This window comes from Procambarus clarkii, chromosome 17 (genome assembly GCF_040958095.1).
Source record: "Procambarus clarkii isolate CNS0578487 chromosome 17, FALCON_Pclarkii_2.0, whole genome shotgun sequence".
NCBI lineage: Eukaryota > Metazoa > Arthropoda > Malacostraca > Decapoda > Cambaridae > Procambarus > Procambarus clarkii.
The window spans coordinates 31,773,424-31,793,090 of record NC_091166.1 but is presented as its reverse complement, the minus strand read 5'-3'; the positions used below and the strand labels follow the sequence as shown (position 1 = coordinate 31,793,090).

The window sequence follows — 19,667 nt, the reverse complement described above, 5'->3', positions numbered from 1 at the left end:
AATGCCTCTGAGGTAGATAAACTGTGGCCTGGAAGAATGACCCCAATCAAGTCCAGCTCTAACAATGCTGGGCCTGTTTCTTTGTGAACACCTGAAATCTGTGATAAACTACTATGAAATTGAAGAACAATACTGAGAAAATTAGAGTGACTGACTTAAGCACATTCTGAGATGCCTATGTATTAGGAGTGATATGTCTATACCTTCAAGTCCTACACAGACACCCTGAATAATATATATATATATATATATATATATATATATATATATATATATATATATATATATATATATATATATATATATATATATATTTATACATATATACATATAAACATGTCTTTCATTGACGCCAAATGCTGCATGAGCCTAAATTGTACACGACCTTTCATTGTTGAATAAATATATTTAGTTCTGAAAATAGTGGTTCTTCTCATATCACTTAACATTGTAACTTGCTAAAAAAGAAAACAGAGTTCATGAAAGGAAACACATTATCATCACCCACACATACAGTTACTACCTCACCGGATATACCATTCAATGATATATAACAATTAGTTTACATGTGTAAAAAACTTCAACGGTTGTATACATATTTACAGTACGAAAAATGGTATATATACAAATACTTTTATTATTATATTCCCCGTTTATTATTGGCTCTGAAGCGCACAAACCCGACCACCCCTTCAATACTGAAAATGGTGTATGTACAAATAATTCTTTCTTAATAACTTCCCATCCTAACGACGGCTGGTGACACTAGACTCCCACACTAGAGCACAAACCCCGCCTAGCTACACTGTGGTCTCGTAGTCCACGCGCACCACGTCGCCAGAATGGGCCTCTTGTCACCATGAGTCCTTGTCCGGCGGGATGAGAAAGTCCTGTGTGGTGCTCTTGAGGCCGTGACTGTTGTTTGTAATGATGTTGGACTCGGCATCCTTCTGTGCCTGGGTGCGGCGACGGTGGACCACTACAGCCACTAGAAGCGCCACTAGTGATATGAAGAGTACAATGGCTGCTGCAAGATACACCCAAGGAAGGGCTGCTAAAAGGCCACACGCTCCTGCTCCTTCGTCAAGACCTGAGGGGCAGTGGATGGCCCCATCACACCACAGGTCAGCTGGAAGACAAGCCTGGATCTCTGGGCATCTGTGGGGACAGAGATCCACGCCAACAGGAGACAGTGGTGCCGTCTGCATTGGTCTCCAAACCCCTACCCAGGTGATCATGATTTTCTCAGTGGAATTTCCAATATATTCCACCACCAGGTCCCGTGATTCTTGTTGTTGCTGTCGTTGGTGGTGGCGCCCTCGTTTTTGGTATTCCAGCTGTTGCTGGTGATAGAAGTAGTTGCTTTGACCAATGTTTATACTGCCTGAAGAATTCCAGAGGTCGGTAGCAGCCAGTTCGTCCTTCACCGTTTGGTTAGGTCCATGCCAGCCACTGCTAAATACATGTGTATAGTCGTTGTTTTGGCCGGGACAAATGGAAGCAATCGGAGCTAAGCCACCAACGGCATAAACATTTATTCTTGCTGAAACATCACAGTTTGTCTCTGAGGCACTGAAGCCACGCACGCGAAGGAAGAGGAAAGAGCCATCAGCAGCCGTGACAAGACGTGGGAGTGTTGTGCAATGGCTTCCCCTACTAATACCGACAGTGAAATTGCCATGTCGACCTGCTAGGCGTCTAGTACCCTGTCCACAGTCACTGTTAGTTAGACCCTTGCTGGCGTCAATCATAGAAAATTCACCTTCAAGAAAGTAGTCATTATAATCACTTGATGGAGTCATTATTGGAATGCTGAAGATGATTTGGATCTCATTAGTATAAGATATGAGAATGAAAGGTTTTTCATGTGAAATATTACAAATACAAGCACGCATTAGGGGGACTCCTTCCCAAGGTTCTTCTTTGATCCAAATAGCAGGCTTGTCGTCAGCTCCATTGTGGGAACATTCGTATCGCCTGGAAGAATGTTTGTATAATGTGCCACAGCTGGAGCCCATTCGAGAACGTAGGATCCGAAGAACTATTCGTTCATTAGGCTCAGCCTGAAATGTATAGACGCAGCGAAGCTTCCGAGCACCGCCACGTCCAAACAGAAAGACATCTCTAGGAGATGCAAAAAGGCGATCTGGTTGTATTGTAAAGGTTCTGTCACATGGACCTCCACCAGGCGTTTCAACACCCCACTGGCGCTTGTCTACGAACTCATATCGCGCAAGGAACTCAATATGAGCTGGAGCCGTACCTGCTGCATATCGAAGGGCGAGCGTGAGAGCCGGCGAACTAGAAACATAACTTTCCCCTGGTAGGCAAGGTGCCGCATGGGGCCCAGGAGCATGAACACCACTACATACCCTTGGCAGGCGGTCTGGACGACAAAACTGTCCTATGACTGTCGTGGTTGTAACATTTTCTTCTGTAGCATTCATGGTACTGTTTATCATATTTTCTACCTCGATGGCATTAGACTCAGTTGTCAAAGTCGGAGTGAGGGTGTCTCCATCAGTTATGGTGAGAGTATTACTGCACTTGGTGGGTGTTGGCATCTCTGGGTGCAAAACATGGCGGTAGTGGAGGAAGTAGAGCCACACCACCTCAGTGCTCCCAGCCAACAGACGCCACGTACAGGTAGTATTCGGTAAGAGGGAATGTACAGGGGACTGTACATACCCACTACGCTGGCCGCGGCTACTCACCATGTAATCACAAGTCAATCCTTCACGAATATAGGCAGTAGACTCTCGGTCAACGAACTCAACCTCGACGTCTAATTCGAAGCCAAAGGTTCGACGACGAGGAGAATCCTGGAAAGGGAAGTCAAACGGCGAAGCATGAAATAGAAGGAGAAGATAAGGACCACTGGAAGTTATTCCAGTAAGTGGAGCTCCACCTTTGCATATAGTGGCTAAGACAGGCGAGTTCGTTGTGTTGCCGTCGAAGGCCACCAGATAGTCGTGAAGAACATAGCAGTTGGAGCCCACCTGGAGCTTCCTATCCCTCACCAGGTGTGGGGCATTGCGATCTTTGATGTAAATAAGATGTGGGTTGCGTTGACGAACGCGGATTAGTGCTATCTTTCCATCAGGCACTCTTGTTTGCCGGATATGGTAGTAACAGGTAAGATTTCTTGGATACATCCCAGGAAAGTTAGGAGACTGAACTTTGCAATTCTTCTTGTCACAGTTTTCGAAATACTTGTCGCAGAAGGTGTTTGGCACATCTTCCCCTCGGTAGGTAGGACTGTACGGCGCTCCATAACGAAGTATTGCTCTTTCCCTTCTCAAAAACTTGTAAGAGACCCCGAGCATAACAGTGTCCTGGGGAGAAAACGCTCCCGGGTTGATTCTTCCGTCATCATCACTGAGGTTGAAGACACGGAGCATCACGGTAATGGCCGAGGTCTCGCTGTAGAAGACGTTGTGGCCCCAGGACGTGCCGCACCAGTAACCAGAGTTGAGTGGACGACTCAGCTCTTCAACCTGCATATACCCATCAGGACAGCCCGATGTGGTGTGTGAGATGAACCTGTAGAGACAAAATACATGAGCAATGTTGCGAGATTTTTTTTAGGACGAACATTATATATAAAAGGATGATGAGAAGAGGAGATTCATTATATACATGAAAGAAAAACAGCATAATAATGGATTAGGAAACTAAGAGTATTTTTTAACAGAAGTTACAATAAGGAAGGGATTATCTTCCATCTTCCCATATATGCAATTAAAAAGAAATACAGATATACGAATTTATTTTTGAAATAAATAACTAAACAAAACGAAAACATAAGTAATCTACAATTGACGAGACCAACTTAACACTTTGATGGAGGATTTCTCGAGATTAAACTAAACACTTTAAGAGAGTTTACCTGAGAAAGAAGAGTAGTTTGAGCACAATCTCTCCCAATATCAGTTATAATAGTTTTAATGTTATCACATTATAAATATATATATAGTACCGGGTGATGCTCGGGCGGACCCGGTGAGCTGATTAACCCGGTACTCGGGGCTAACCGGCATGTGTGAACCGAACACATAAATGGGAAGATATATAGTATACCAGTATATGTCAGCATATCCCTTCTCTGTCCCCTTTTTTGTCTGGGTGGGTTTTTCTTTGTCTGAGTTCTTCTCTGTTTCTTTGTCTCTCTCTCTCTCTCTCTCTCTCTCTCTCTCACCTCTCTCTCTCTCTCTCTCTCTCTCTCTCTCTCTCTCTCTCTCTCTCTCTCTCTGCATTTCTCTCTGTCTTCCTATGTCCGTCTCCGCCTGTCTCTCTGTCCTCGTACCATTCCGTTTCTCTGTCTGTATGTACGAGTATTAATGACTCTGTTTCTTTGTGTGAACCTGCATTTCTGTCTATCGCTGTCGCTCTATCAGTCTGTCTGTGTCTCAATTTCTGTTTATGTCTCACCTTCTCTTTTCGTCATTCTCACTGTTTAGTGCAGAGAAACGTTTTATGTTCTATAATGACAGAATTGTAAGATATCAGCGGACAATGTGAAATTGTGAAGCCTGATGTGAGAAGGATCTCGGAGCATGATTAGTAGTGGACCTTAAACCCCCCAAAATTAATAAATGTCCGGAATAAGACAAACAGGATTCTGGAGAATATAACTAGAAGCGCTGGCTGCAGATATCTAATGATGACCAAAGTACGAGAGGGGCCTCGTAGCCTGGTGGATAGCGCGCAGGACTCGTAATTCTGTGGCGCGGGTTCGATTCCCGCACGAGGCAGAAACAAATGGGCAAAGTTTCTTTCACCCTGAATGCCCCTGTTACCTAGCAGTAAATAGGTACCTGGGAGTTAGTCAGCTGTCACGGGCTGCTTCCTGGGGGTGGAGGCCTGGTCGAGGACCGGGCCGCGGGGACACTAAAGCCCCCCGAAATCATCTCAAGATAATCTCAAGATAATCAAGACATACCGGAACAAGGAGAAACGACAATGTTTTGGTTCGTGATGGATCATCAACAAGACGTGTGATACGACGTGATACATATGAGAATCTTCTATGTGGTGATCATGACCCTGCTAATTCTTCTTTCTTCCAGCTATGTGGTTTAGTTGCCGTAGTCTCTCTTCGTCACTCATTTCCCTCCGTTCGAGTACTAGTCTAGTGGCATACTTCTGAACTGTCTCCAATTTAGTCTTGTGCTTGACGATATTCGGACTCCATGCTGGAGCTGCATACTCCGGGAATGGTCTGACATATATGGTATAGAAAGTTCTGAATGATTACACAAGTTTCTAAAGCCCGTTCTTATAGGCCAGGTCATATGCCAGGTTGGCCAACCGCCATGGCATATGACGCTGATGATATCCTCTTGATGTGGGCTTCTGGGGAAATGCCTGGCATGATATCAAGCCCGAGGTCTTTTTCACCCTCCGATTTTTGAAGAGTGGAGTGTGTGAGTGTTTTCGTGAATACTCACCTAGTTTTACTCACTTTTTTACCCACCGCAAGCACAACTGTGCTTGCGGTGGATGAGCTTCGGCTCTTTCGTCCCGCTTCTCAACTGTCAATCAACTGGTGTTCAGGTTCCTGAGACTATTGGGCTCTTATCATATTTACACTTGAAACTGTGTATGGACTCTGCCTCCACCTCATCACTTCCTAATGCATTCCATTTATTAACCACTCTGACACTAAACAACTTTTTTTCTAATGTCTATATGGGCACTCAATTACTACATGTGTTCCATAGTGCGTGTGTCCCTATAAATCGATATGGTGTGTGAGTGTGTGTGTGTGTGTGTGTGTGTGTGTGTGTGTGTGTGTGTGTGTGTGTGTGTGTGTGTGTGTGTGTGTGTGTGTGTGTGTGTGTGTGTGTACTCACCTAGTTGTACTCACCTAGTTGAGCTTCCGGGGGTTGAGCTCTGGCTCTTTGGTCCCGCTTCTCAACTGTCAGTCAACTGGTGTACAGATTCCTGAGCCTACTGGGCTCTATCAAATCTACATTTGAAACTGTGTATGGAATCAGCCTCCACCACATCACTACTTAATACATCTTTTAATTACTCTGACACTGAAAAAATTCTTTCTAATGTGTCTGTGGCTCATCTGGGTACTAAGTTTCACCTGTGTTCCCCTTGTTCGTGTTCCACCCATGCTAAAAAGTTTGACTTTGTCCATCCTTTCAATTCTTCTGAGAATTTTGTAGGTGATTATCATATCTACCCAAACTCCTCTGTTTTCCAGGGATGTGAGATTCAGCTCCCTTAGCCTTTCCTCATAGTTCATATCTGCCAGTTCCGGGACTAATCAGGTGGCATACCTCTGAATCTTCTCTAACTTTGTCTTGCATTTAACTAGGTTTGGATTCCAGGCTGGAGCTGCCATACTCAAAGATTGGTCTCAAATAAGTGAAATACAAGGTCCTAAACAATTCCTTACACAAGTTCCTAAAAACAGTTCTTATAATGTTGGCCAATCAAGCATATGTCGCTGATGATATTCTTTTGATGTGGGGCTCTAGGGACTGGTGTGATACCAACCCCCATGTGTGTGTACTTACCTAGTTGTGTTTGCGAGGGTTGAGCTCTGGCTCGTTGGTCCCGCCTCTCAACCGTCAATCAACAGGTGAACAGATTCCTGAACCTATTGGGTTCTATCATATCTGCACCTGAAACTGTGTATGGAGTATGCCTTCTCCACCTCAATAGTTTTTCTAATTTCTCTATAGCTCATTTGGGCACTCAATTTCCACCTGTGTCCCTTTGTGCGTGTTCCCCTTGTGTAAAATAGCCTGTCTTTAACTACCCTATCAATTCCTTTGAGAATCTCGTATGTGGTGATCATGTCCCCCTAACTCTTCTGTCTTCCATCGACGTGAGGTTTAATTCCCGTAGACTCTCCACGTAGCTCATACCCCTCAGTTCGGGTTCTAGTCTGGTGGTAAACCTTTGAATTTTTTCCAGTTTAGTCTTATGCTTGACTAGATATAGACTCCATGCTCGAGCTGCATACTCCAGGATTGGTCTGACATATGTGGTATACAAAGTTCTGAATGATTCCTTGCACAAGTTTCTAAAGGCCGTTCTTTTGTTGCCCAACCTGGCATATGCCGCTGATGTTGTTCTCTTGATATGGGTTTCAGGGGACAGGTCTGGCGTGATATCAACCCCTAAGTCTTTCTCTCTCTCTGACTCTTGAAGAATTTCATATCCCAAATGATACCTTGTATCTGGCCTCCTGCTCTCTACACCTATCTTCATTACATTACATTTGTTTGGGTTAAACTCTAAGAACCATTTCTTCGACTAATTCTTCAGTTTGTCCAAGTTTTCTTGAAGCCTCAAGCAATCCTCCTCTGTCTTAATCTTTCTCATAATTTTGTCATCGTCAGCAAACGTTGAGAGGAATGAGTCTATACCCTCTGGGTATAGACTCATTCTTTCAGCCTTTTATGGGGTACTGTGTCAAAGGCTTTCCGACAGTCCAAAAAAATGCAGTCCGTTCATCCTTTCCTTTCTTGCTTAATCTTTGTCACCTGATCGTAGAATTCTATTAACCCTGTAAGGCAAGATTTACCCTCCCTGAACCCATGTTGGTGGTTTATCACGAAGTCCCTTCTCTCCAGATGTGTTGCTAGGTTTTTTCTCACGATCTTCTCCATCACCTTGCATAGTATACAAGTTAAGGACACTGGCCTGTAGTTCAGTGCTTCATGCCTGTCACCCATTTGTATATTGGGACTACATTCGGCGTCTTCCATATTTCTGGTAGGTCTCCCGTTTCCAGTGACCTACTATACACTATGTAGAGTGGCAAGCAAAGTGGTTCTGCACACTCTTTCAGTACCCAGGTCGACGCCTTGGGTCGTTGGAGGCCTGGTCGACAACCGGGCCGCGGGGACGCTAAGCCCCGGAAGCACCTCAAGATAACCTCAAGGTAACCCAATGTGAAATTCTGTCTGGACCACCAGCCTTTCTCACATCCAGATCCATCAAGTGTCTCTTGACTTCTTCTCTCGTAATTTCGAACCCTTCCAAGGTTTCCTGGTTTTCTGCTATCTCTCCTAGTACAGGGACCTCACCTCGTTCTGTTGTGAAGACCTCCTGGAACCTCTTGTAGAGTTCTTCACACACAATTCTTTGTCATTCTCTGTATACCTGTCCTCACCCATTCTAAGTTATATCACCCGTACTTTCACTGTTGTTTTTCTCCTGATGTGACTGTGGAGTAGCTAGGGTTCGGTCTAGGCTTTATTTGTTGTATCATTTTATACTTTTTCTTTGCTTCTTTTCTCACATAAACATACTCGTTTCTGGTTCCCAGGTATCTCTCTGTTTTCTGGTGTTCTGGTATTTCGGATGTTCTTCCACGCCTGATAGGCGACTGTGAGCTGGGTGCCTGTCCTCCTGGCGCCTGACAGCTGGGTGGACAGCGCTTCGGTTTCGTAGTCCTGATGTTCCGGGTTCGATCCCCGGTGGAGGCAGAGACAAATGGGCAAAATGTTTCTTTCACCCTGATGCTCCTGTTACCTAGCAGTAAATAGATACATGGGAGTTAGTCAGCTGCTACGGGCTGCTTCCTGGGGATGTGTAACAAAAAGGAGGCCTGGTCGAGGACCGGGCCGCGTGGACGCAAAGCCCCGAAATCATCTCAAGATTACCTAATGATGCGCCCTTTTGTTCAGTTCCTTTGCTTCCATACATGCACTATTAAACCATGGATCCTTCTTTTGCTTCTCGGATTTTTCCTTTTTGGCCGGGATAAACCTGTTTACTGTCTCCTGATACTTTCGGGTGACATAGTCCATCATGTCTTAGCTCTGAGTTCCATGGTATATTCCTTAGGAAACTTCTCCTCTCCTCATAGTTTCCCTTTCGGTACACCAGCCCTTTGTTTCCCAGTTCTTTTTTGTGGGAGATAAATTCTAGCTCAACCAGGTACTCAAAGATCAATACACTGTGATCACTCATTCCCAACAGTGCTTTCAACTTAACTTCCCTTATATCCCACTCATTTAGGGTAAATGTCAGATCAAGCAAGGCTGGTTCATCTTCCTCTTTCATTCTTATCAGTCCATTGATGTGTTGGCTTAGAAAGTTTCTTTTTGCCACATCCAGCAGCTTAGCTCTCCCAGTGTCTGGTTCTCCATGTGGGTCTCTGTTCTCCCAATCTATCATCCCGTGGTTGAAGTCTCCCATGATTGGTAGTCCAGATCCGTTCCTGCTAGCGACAGATGTTGTTCTTTCTATTATATTAATGGTGGCCATGTTGTTTCTATCATATTCCTGTCTGGGTCTTCTGTCGTTCGGTGGGGGGTTATATATGACTACTACTATAATTTTCTGTCCTCAGTTGCTATGGTGCATGATATGTAGTCACTGAAACCTTCACAGCTCTGATTTACCATCTCTTCAAAACTCCAACCTTTTCTTATCAGCAAAGCTACACCTCCTCCTCCTCTCCCTTCTCTCTCCTTCCTCACTACATAGTAGCCCTGTGGAAACACTGCATTTGTTATGGTTTTCGTTAGCTTTGTTTCTGTGAAGTGCTATTATGTCTGGGTTTTCTTCCAGTGCCCATTCTTCTAGTTCACTTGTTTTATTTGTAATCCCATCTATGTTAGTGTACATTGCCTTGAAGCTCACTTTCTTCAGTTCATTTTCTTGTCCCTTTCTTGGTGAGCATTCTGCTGGAGGGGAAAGCTGTTCCCTGGGTGTGAAGATCTGTGAGGTGGTTTGCAGGGTCTCAGAGGATTTTGGGGTGGGGGGTGGGGGTTCAAGGGAAGGGGGGACAGGTAAGGTATGGGGTATGGAGATAGGGGGGACATGAAGGATACGGGGTGAAGGGGGAGGAGGGATAGGGGGGGTATGGGGTGAAGGGGGAGGAGGACCAGGGGGGGGAGGCAGGAGGGGGGACAGGGGGGGAAGGCAGGAGGGGGGACATGGTGGGAATGGGGGAGGGGTGACTGGGTTGGAATGGGGTGGAGGGGGGAGGAAGGGAGGGAGGGTTGGGTGAGCATTTGAGTGGGGGCAAGTAGGGTGAGGGGAAGGAAGGGTTTCTATGCAGAGGTGAGGTGGAGGTGTTGCCCTCCCATCTGGTGTTGCTGAGATGCTGGTTGTGGCTGTGTGTGTGTGTGTGTGTGTGTGTGTGTGTGAGTGTGTGTGTGTGAGTGTGTGTGTGTGTGTGTCTACGGGTGGGTGTGTACTCACCTAGTTGTGCTTGCAGGGGTTGAGCTCTGGCTCTTTGGTCCCGCCTCTCAACCGTCAATCAACTGATGTTAAGATTCCTGAGCCTATTGGGCTCTATCACATCTACTTTTGAAACTGAGTATGGAGTCAGCCTCCATCACATCACTGCCTAATGTATTCAACTTGTTAACTACTCTGACACTGAAAAAGTTCTTTCTAACGTCTCCTGTGGTTCATTTGGGTACTCAGTCTCCACCTGTGTCCCCTTGTTCGCGTACCACCCCGTGTTAAAAAGTTTATCCTTATCAACCCTGTCAATTCCTCTGAGAATTTTGCAGGTAGTGATCATGTCTCCTCCTACTCTTCTGACTTTCAGTGTCGTGAGGTGCATTTCACGCAACCTTTCATCGTAACTCATGCCTCTTAGTTCTGGGACTAGGCTAGTGGAACACCTCTGAACTTTTTCCAGCTTCGTCTTGTGCTTGACAAGGTACGGGCTCCCTGCTGGGACCGCATACTCCAGGATTGGTCTTACATATGCTGTGTACAAGGTTCTGAATGATTCCTTGCACAGGTTCCTGAAGGCTGTTCTGATGTTAGCCAGCCTCGCGTATGCCGTAGATGTAATTTTTTTTTATGTGGGCTTCAGGAGACAGGTTGGGTGTGATATCAACTCCTAGATCTTTGTCTCTGTCCGTTTCATGAAGTGCTTCATTTCCCATTCGGAATCCTGTGTCTGGCCTCCTGTTTCCACCACCTAGTTTCATGACCTTGCATTTACTCGGGTTGAACTTTAGTTGTCATTTGTTGGACAATTTATTTAGTCTGTCTGGGTCATCTTGTAGCCTCCTACTATCATCCTTTGTTTTAATCCTCCTCATAATTTTTTCATCATCAGCAAACAATGAGAGGAACGACTCTATACCCTCTGGGAGATCATTTACATATATCAGAAACAGTATAAATCCAAGGACTGAATGCCTGCGGGACTCCACTGGTGACGTTTCGCAAATCTGAGACCTCACCCTTCACAGTGACTCACTGTCTTCTGTTGCTTAGGTATTCCCTTATCCAAAAAGAGTACCTTCCCTTTCACTCCTGCTTGCATCTCCAGTTTTTTTCTAGCCTCTTGTGTGGTACTGTGTCAATGGCTTTCTGGCAATTCAAAAATATTCAGTCTGCCCACCCCTCTCTCTCTTGCCTGATTTTTGTTGCCTAGTCATAGAATTTAACTTAAACCCGTTAGGCAGGACTTGCCATCCCTGAACCCATGTTGATGCCGTGTTACAAAGTTCTTTCGCTCCAGATGTTCCACTAGCTTTTTTCTCACAATCTTTTCAATCAGCTTGCATGGTATGCAATTTAGGAACACTGGCTTGTAGTTCAGTGTTTTCTGTCAATCCTCCTTCTTTTTTATCGGGACTACATTAGCAGTCTTCCAAATTTTTGGCAATCCCCTTGAATGTAATTACATTCCTTCTGGTAATCACAAACTCTTCTAGTGGTTCCTGGTTAACTATTCCCTCTCTCATCTCTGGAACTTCTCTTTGCTCTAATGTGAAGACCTCAGTGGAATTTCTTATTCAGTTCCTCGCACACTTCCTTGTCGTTTGTAGTGAATCTGTCTGCCCCTATCCTAAATTTCATTACCTGCTCCTCTACTGTTGTGTTTCTCCTGATGTGGCTGTGCAGCAATTTAGGTTGAGTCTTTGCCTTGCTTGCGATGTTATTTTCGAATTGCGCTTCTGCCTCTCCTCTCAACCTGACATATTCATTCCTGCTACTCTGGTATCTTTCTCTGCTCTCAAGTGTCCTGTTATTTCTATAGTTTCTCCAAGCCCTTTTACTTTGCTGATTAGCTCGCCTACATCTCTGATTAAACCATGGCTTTCTCATCTGCATTTCGTTGTTTTCCTTTTGGACCGGGGCAAACTTGTCTGCTGCCTCCTTACACTTCTACGGGATGTAGTCCATCAATGTCTTGGGCCGTATTTCCTCTCAGCTCTGTCTCCCATGTTACATCTGTTAGGAGTTTCCTTATCTCCTCATAGTTTCCCTTACGGAATGCCAGCCTTTTGTTTTCAGTTCCCCTCCTCGAGTTCTTTAACCTTTCTTCAACTAGATATTCAAACGTCAGTACACTGTGGTCTCTTATTCCTACCTCGAAACCGATATCCCTTATATCGGAGTCGTTCAGAGTGAAGACTAGGTCAAGTCTCGCTGGTTCATCGTTTCCTCTCATTGTTGTGGGTTCCCTGACATGCTGGCTTAAGAAGTTTTTTGTCGTCACCTCCAATAGTTTAGCTTCTCCATGGTGTGTGTGTGTGTGTGTGTGTGTGTGTGTGTGTGTGTGTGTGTGTGTGTGTGTGTGTGTGTGTGTGTGTGTGTGTGTGTGTGTACTCACCTAGTTGTACTCACCTAGTTGTGCTTGCGGGGGTTGAGCTCTGGCTCAACGAAAGGTGAACAGATTCCTGAACCTATTGGGTTCTATCATATCTACACTTGAAACTGTGTATGGAGTCAGCCTCCACCACATCACTTCCTAATGCATTCCATTTGTCAACCACTCTGACACTAAAAACGTTCTTTCTAATATCTCGGTGGCTCATTTGGGCACTCAGTTTCCACCTGTGTCCCCTAGTGCGTGTGCCCCTTGTGTTAAACAGCCTGTCTTTATCAACCCTGTCAATTCCCTTGAGGATCTTGAATGTGGTGATCATGTCCCCCCTAACTCTTCTGTCTTCCAACGAAGTGAGGTTTAATTCCCGTAGTCTCTCCTCGTAGCTCATACCTCTCAGCTCGGGTACTAGTCTGGTGGCAAACCTTTGAACCTTTTCCATTTTAGTCATTATGCTTGACTAGATATGGACTTCCATGCTGGGGCATGCATACTCCAGGATTGGTCTGACTATATGTGGTATATAATGTTCTGAAAGATTCCTAACACAAGTTTCTAAAGGCCGTTCTTATGTTATCCAACCTGGCATATGCTGCTGCTGTTATGCCTCTTGATATGAGCATCAGGGGACAGGTCTGGCTTGATATCAACCCCCAGGTCTTTCTCTCTCTCGGACTCTTGAAGTATTTCATCTCCCAAGTGATACCTTGTATCTGGTCTCCTGCTTCCTACCCCTATCTTCATTACATTACATTTGCTTGGATTAAACTCTAACAGCCATTTGTTCGACCATTCCTGCAGCTTGTCCAGGTCTTCTTGAAGCCTCAAGCTGTCCTCCTCTGTCTTAATCCTTCTCATAATTTTCGCGTCATCAGCAAACATTGAGAGGAATGAGTCTATACCCTCTGGGAGATCATTTACGTATATCAGAAACAGGATAGGTCCAAGTACAGAGCCCTGTGGGACTCCACTGGTGACTTCACGCCATGTCTGAGGTCTCACCCCTCACTGTAACTCTCTGCTTCCTATTGTTTAGGTACTCCCTTATCCACTGGAGCGCCCTAACCAGTTACTCCTGCCTGTTTCTCTAGCTTATGCATCAACCTTTTATGGGGTACTGTGTCAAAGGCTTTCCGACAGTCCAAAAAAATGCAGTCCGCCCACCCTTCTCTTTCTTGTTTAATCTTTGTCACCTGATCGTAGAATTCTATCAATCCTGTAAGGCAAGATTTGCCCTCCCTGAACCCATGTTGATGGGTTGTCACGAAGTCTCTTCTCTCCAGATGTGTTACTAGGTTTTTTCTCACAATCTTCTCCATCACCTTGCATGGTATACAAGTTAAGGACACTGGCCTGTAGTTCAGTGCCTCTTGTCTGTCACCCTTTTTGTATATTGGTACTACATTAGCAGTCTTCCATATTTCTGGTAGGTCCCCCGTTTCCAGTGACCTACTATACACTATGGAGAGTGGTAGGCAAAGTGCTCCTGCACACTCTTTCAATACCCATGGCGAGATTCCATCCGGCCCAACAGCTTTTCTCACATCCAGCTCCAATAGGTGCTTCTTGACCTCATCTCTTGTAATTTCGAACCTATCCAAGGGCACCTGGTTTGCTGCCACCTCTTCTAGCGCCGCGACATCTCCCTGTTCTATTGTAAAGACCTCCTGGAACCTTTTGTTGAGTGTGTGTGTGTGTGTGTGTGTGTGTGTGTGTGTGTTTGTGTGTGTGTGTGTGTGTGTGTGTGTGTGTGTGTGTGTGTGTGTGTGTGTGTGTGTGTGTGTGTGTGTGTGTGTGTGTGTGTGTGTGGTGAGAAACGAGTCCCAGTTGGGGGGCAGTGGGGTTGCTACTGCTTTGAGATGAACAATGTCGTGTTGTGTCGTTGCGGTACCCAGGTACCCTGTAGCAGTACCCAGGTACCCTGTAGCAGCTTCGGGCTATTATATCATATGCGATCTCAACATATATACGTGTGTGCATACAAAAAAAATTGTAACTAATTTCAAATGATTGTATTTCTAATCCTAATCAACTCTGGGGTCCAATTCCTGAACCTATTATTTGCCTCTGTAAACATTTCCACTACTGCCACGGGATCGGGATGGGGTGCATAATAAATGATTAAACTAACTAACCAGCATTAACCAACAGATCAGTAACGTTTGTTTACGTGCTTGGATGTCAAGACTCAAAGAGTTCAGTGGTTTCTGATGTTTATTTAATAGTCAACTGGTTGATACCTGGTTGATACCTGGTTGATACCTGGTTGATACCTGGTTGATACCTGGTTGATACCTGGTTGATACCTGGTTGATACCTGGTTGATACCTGGTTGATACCTGGTTGATACCTGGTTGATACCTGGTTGATACCTGGTTGATGGGGTTCTGGGAGTTCTTCTACTCCCCAAGCCCGGCCCGAGGCCAGGCTCGACTTGTGAGTGTTTGGTCCACCAGGCTGTTGCTTGGAGCGGCCCGCAGGCCCACATACCCACCACAGCCCGGTTGGTCCGGCACTCCTTGGTTACAGCAGTTGATTGTTAGAAATGTAAGAACGTGTTGTGACGGCTGAGGCGAGGCCCGGAGCAGAGAGCAGAGAACTTGAGCGAGGCCTGGAGCAGAGAGCAGGGAACTTGAGCGAGGCTTGGAGCAAAGAGCAGAGAACTTGAGCGAGGCCTGGAGCAGAGAGCAGGGAACTTGAGCGAGGCTTGGAGCAGAGAGCAGAGAACTTGAGCGAGGCCTGGAGCAGAGAGCAGAGAACTTGAGCGAGGCCTGGAGCAGAGAGCAGAGAACTTGAGCGAGGCCTGGAGCAGAGAGCAGGGAACTTGAGCGAGGCTTGGAGCAGAGAGCAGAGAACTTGAGCGAGGCCTGGAGCAGAGAGCAGAGAACTTGAGCGAGGCCTGGAGCAGAGAGCAGAGAACTTGAGCGAGGCTTGGAGCAGAGAGCAGAGAACTTGAGCGAGGCCTGGAGCAGAGAGCAGAGAACTTGAGCGAGGCCTGGAGCAGAGAGCAGAGAACTTGAGCGAGGCCTGGAGCAGAGAGCAGAGAACTTGAGCGAGGCTTGGAGCAGAGAACAGAGAACTTGAGCGAGGCCTGGAGCAGAGAGCAGAGAATTTGAGTGAGGCCTGGAGCAGAGAGCAGAGAACTTGAGCGAGGCCTGGAGCAGAGAGCAGAGAACTTGAGCGAGGCCTGGAGCAGAGAGCAGGGAACTTGAGCGAGGCTTGGAGCAGAGAGCAGGGAACTTGAGCGAGGCCTGGAGCAGAGAGCAGGGAACTTGAGTGAGGCCTGGAGCAGAGAGCAGGGAACTTGAGTGAGGCCTGGAGCAGAGAGCAGGGAACTTGAGCGAGGCCTGGAGCAGAGAGCAGGGAACTTGAGTGAGGCCTGGAGCAGAGAGCAGGGAACTTGAGTGAGGCCTGGAGCAGAGAGCAGGGAACTTGAGCGAGGCTTGGAGCAGAGAGCAGGGAACTTGAGTGAGGCCTGGAGCAGAGAGTAGGGAACTTGAGTGAGGCCTGGAGCAGAGAGCAGGGAACTTGAGTGAGGCCTGGAGCAGAGAGCAGGGAACTTGAGTGAGGCCTGGAGCAGAGAGCAGGGAACTTGAGTGAGGCCTGGAGCAGAGAGCAGGGAACTTGAGCGAGGCCTGGAGCAGAGAGCAGGGAACTTGAGCGAGGCCTGGAGCAGAGAGCAGGGAACTTGAGCGAGGCCTGGAGCAGAGAGCAGGGAACTTGAGCGAGGCCTGGAGCAGAGAGCAGGGAACTTGAGCGAGGCCTGGAGCAGAGAGCAGGGAACTTGAGCGAGGCCTGGAGCAGAGAGTAGGGAACTTGAGTGAGGCCTGGAGCAGAGAGCAGAGAACTTGAGCGAGGCCTGGAGCAGAGAGCAGGGAACTTGAGCGAGGCCTGGAGCAGAGAGCAGGGAACTTGAGTGAGGCCTGGAGCAGAGAGCAGGGAACTTGAGCGAGGCTTGGAGCAGAGAGCAGAGAACTTGAGCGAGGCTTGGAGCAGAGAACAGAGAACTTGAGCGAGGCCTGGAGCAGAGAGCAGAGAACTTGAGCGAGGCCTGGAGCAGAGAGCAGGGAACTTGAGTGAGGCCTGGAGCAGAGAGCAGGGAACTTGAGCGAGGCTTGGAGCAGAGAGCAGAGAACTTGAGCGAGGCTTGGAGCAGAGAACAGAGAACTTGAGCGAGGCTTGGAGCAGAGAACAGAGAACTTGAGCGAGGCCTGGAGCAGAGAGCAGGGAACTTGAGCGAGGCCTGGAGCAGAGAGCAGAGAACTTGAGCGAGGCTTGGAGCAGAGAGCAGAGAACTTGAGCGAGGCCTGGAGCAGAGAGCAAGGAACTTGAGCGAGGCCTGGAGCAGAGAGCAGAGAACTTGAGCGAGGCTTGGAGCAGAGAGCAGAGAACTTGAGCGAGGCCTGGAGCAGACAGCAGAGAACTTGAGCGAGGCCTGGGGTAGAGTTTCAGTGCGGGGTGAGAGCGTAGTGCTCATATGCAGGCGGGAAGACAGAGCTCGAATATGACCAGAATCTGGCTCTCTGCTCTATAGGTCGTAGCGTCTTGTGAGAAGAAGAGTTACACTCATCAAATGTTAGACTGTTGATGATGGATGTTGGTGACGATGAAGATCACCGGCACCTCTCAAGCATCCATAACTGAGCCACTGTTTGAGCTAAACTGATTGAGTCAATCGATTGATTGATGAAGATTAAGCCACCCAAGAGGTGGCACGGGCATGAATAGCCCGTACGTGGTGGCCCTTTTGAGCCATTACCAGTATCAAGAGCGGATACTGGAGATCTGTGGAGGCGCGACTGCACCCTGCGTGACGGGAGATGTCTCCCGTGTGAGTCAATCAAGACTGATTGACTTATGAAGAATAAGCCAACCAAGAGGTGGCACGGGCATGAATAACTCATAAAATGACTATCAGTGATTTAATGGCTTATATTACAAGCTTCTCCTGAGTTGCGAAGCCGACCAACATTTAGCAAGTTGCAGCTCGACTGGCCTGATTGATCCTGCACTGAAACTTCTGAGAAATTGAAGCTATTATATTACTCATAATATAATTGCTACAGCTCTATTTCCAGACCGTAATTAACCTAAGCCTTCATTAAACCAAAACTGCTTCAATTTATATATATTTTTTCAAGTTCTATCTTGCGTTGATATGTATTAAATCTTACACCTCCCTTGTAACACCCTTCCATCCACTTGAGCACTTCACTCACTCATTACTCTTCGTCTTTCACAATAACATTACTAAAGATTTTCCATGTCTCTTTATAAGAAAAATTTGTAAATCCTGAGATATTGTCTTTGGCATGCTTCTCTGTGCGCGCTCTCGTTGACTCACATCTATTATATAGTTATAGTTACCTATAATTATTAGTAGCTAGGTAACTATTCAACCATCTACACTCTTTGTGAAAGTGTTCCATCCCAGCACCATAGCATCATAAGACCTGGTGTACAGTGTCCCCGTCCACCACCACCACCACACTCCAGCTGTCATCCACAGCAACACCCAAATAAGACCTGGGGCCAGATTCACGAAAACACTTACGCAAGCACTTACGAACCTGTACATCTTTCCTCAATCTTTGGCGGCTTTGTTTACGATTATTAAACAGTTAATGAGCTCCGAAGCACCAGGAGGCTGTTTATAACAACAACAACAGTTGATTGGCAAGTTTTCATGCTTGTAAACTGTTTAATAAATGTAACCAAAGCCGTCAAAGATTGGGGAAAGATGTACACGTTCGTAAGCGCTTGCGTAAGTGCTTTCGTGAATCTGGCTCCTGGTGTACAGTGCTACATAAAACTCAGTGTTCATTGCTTATCATGAATAGCTATTGTAATTACGTTCAACTTAATTCACTCCTTCTTATAAACATCTCATAATGATCAATGTGTTTAATCATACCGTGTGTGTTGTCAAAACTCGCCCCCCCCCAAACCAATTCCTCACAGTCACTCACTGTGCTCGCCATCTACAAAGTATTTATCTTGTCCATTAAGTCAAATACACTTGACAACACACACACTACACAAGTTACCATCAACCATTCGTTCTTGCTTTGGTCGTCACAACGTACGTAGGCACTAACAGTAGCCACATTTGCTCTTTATAATTTGTATAACACAAAAACACTTTGAATTGGATAAATAAAGTTATTCTTTACCTAATACTGCGCTCTCATCATCAAAACGTTTTCGTCTTCCTTATATTACTTCTTTAAGCTGAACAAATCCACAAGGGCCGTGACGAGGATTCGAACCTGCGTCCGGGAGCATCCCAGACCAACCCGTTCTCGCAAATTTAATAAGTCAATATTGACTTATTAAATATGTGCATAGGTGACATACTTAACATAATAGATACCCTTAAAAAGATTCATAGAAAACACCGACCTTACCTAACCTTGTTAGTATCTTAAGATAAGCATCTTATTGCTTCGTAATTACAATTATTACCTAACCTATAATAGGTATAGGTTAAGTAATAATTGTAATTACGAAGCAATAAGATGCTTATCTTAAGATACTAACAAGGTTAGGTAAGGTCGGTGTTTTCTATGAATCTTTTTAAGGGTATCTATTATGTTTAGTATATCACCTATGCACGTAGTTAATAAGTCAATATTGACTTTACGAATTTGCGAGAACGGGTTGCGCACCTATATGGGATCAGGGCAGGTGCGCACTCCTGAGTCCGCACTCCTGAGATAGAGTCCGCAATCAAGTCCTCCAACGCCCGTTATGCAGGGAATGAGTGGATCGGTGTTCAGCATAAACCAGTAATTAGAACACTAAGATATTACCATCCCGGACAGTATTCAGCGCCTTAACTTAAATCCTTGAATATGTTAAATATCAAGTCACAGTACGCATGCTCAAGTGAACACAGCATCTATGAAACTGTGAACTATCAATACTAGTCCTGACCTTTAGTTCTTCTTAGAGGACTGTAACAGAGCCTATGGGCACCTCACGAGAATAAAATATCCATTTGATATTCCAAGAGTGGTACTTATCCAAAGCTGAGATATCCTGTAAATTAAGGTTCCTAAAGTGTCAAAGACATTCCTAATGAGAAAGACAAAAAAATATATATATT

At 45.9% G+C, this 19,667-nt stretch overlaps 1 protein-coding gene across 1 annotated transcript in view; it reads right to left on the bottom strand.

Moving 5' to 3' along the window:
• Window positions 1-346: 346 nt before the first annotated feature.
• Window positions 347-19,667, bottom strand: part of LOC123772513 (uncharacterized) — a 36,144-nt gene continuing 16,823 nt past the window's right edge. The window contains exon 3 of the mRNA XM_045765750.2: window positions 347-3,543. Within this exon, the coding sequence (XP_045621706.1) occupies window positions 855-3,543 (2,689 nt within the window). The 3' untranslated portion in view covers window positions 347-854. The remainder of the gene's footprint in view (window positions 3,544-19,667) is intronic.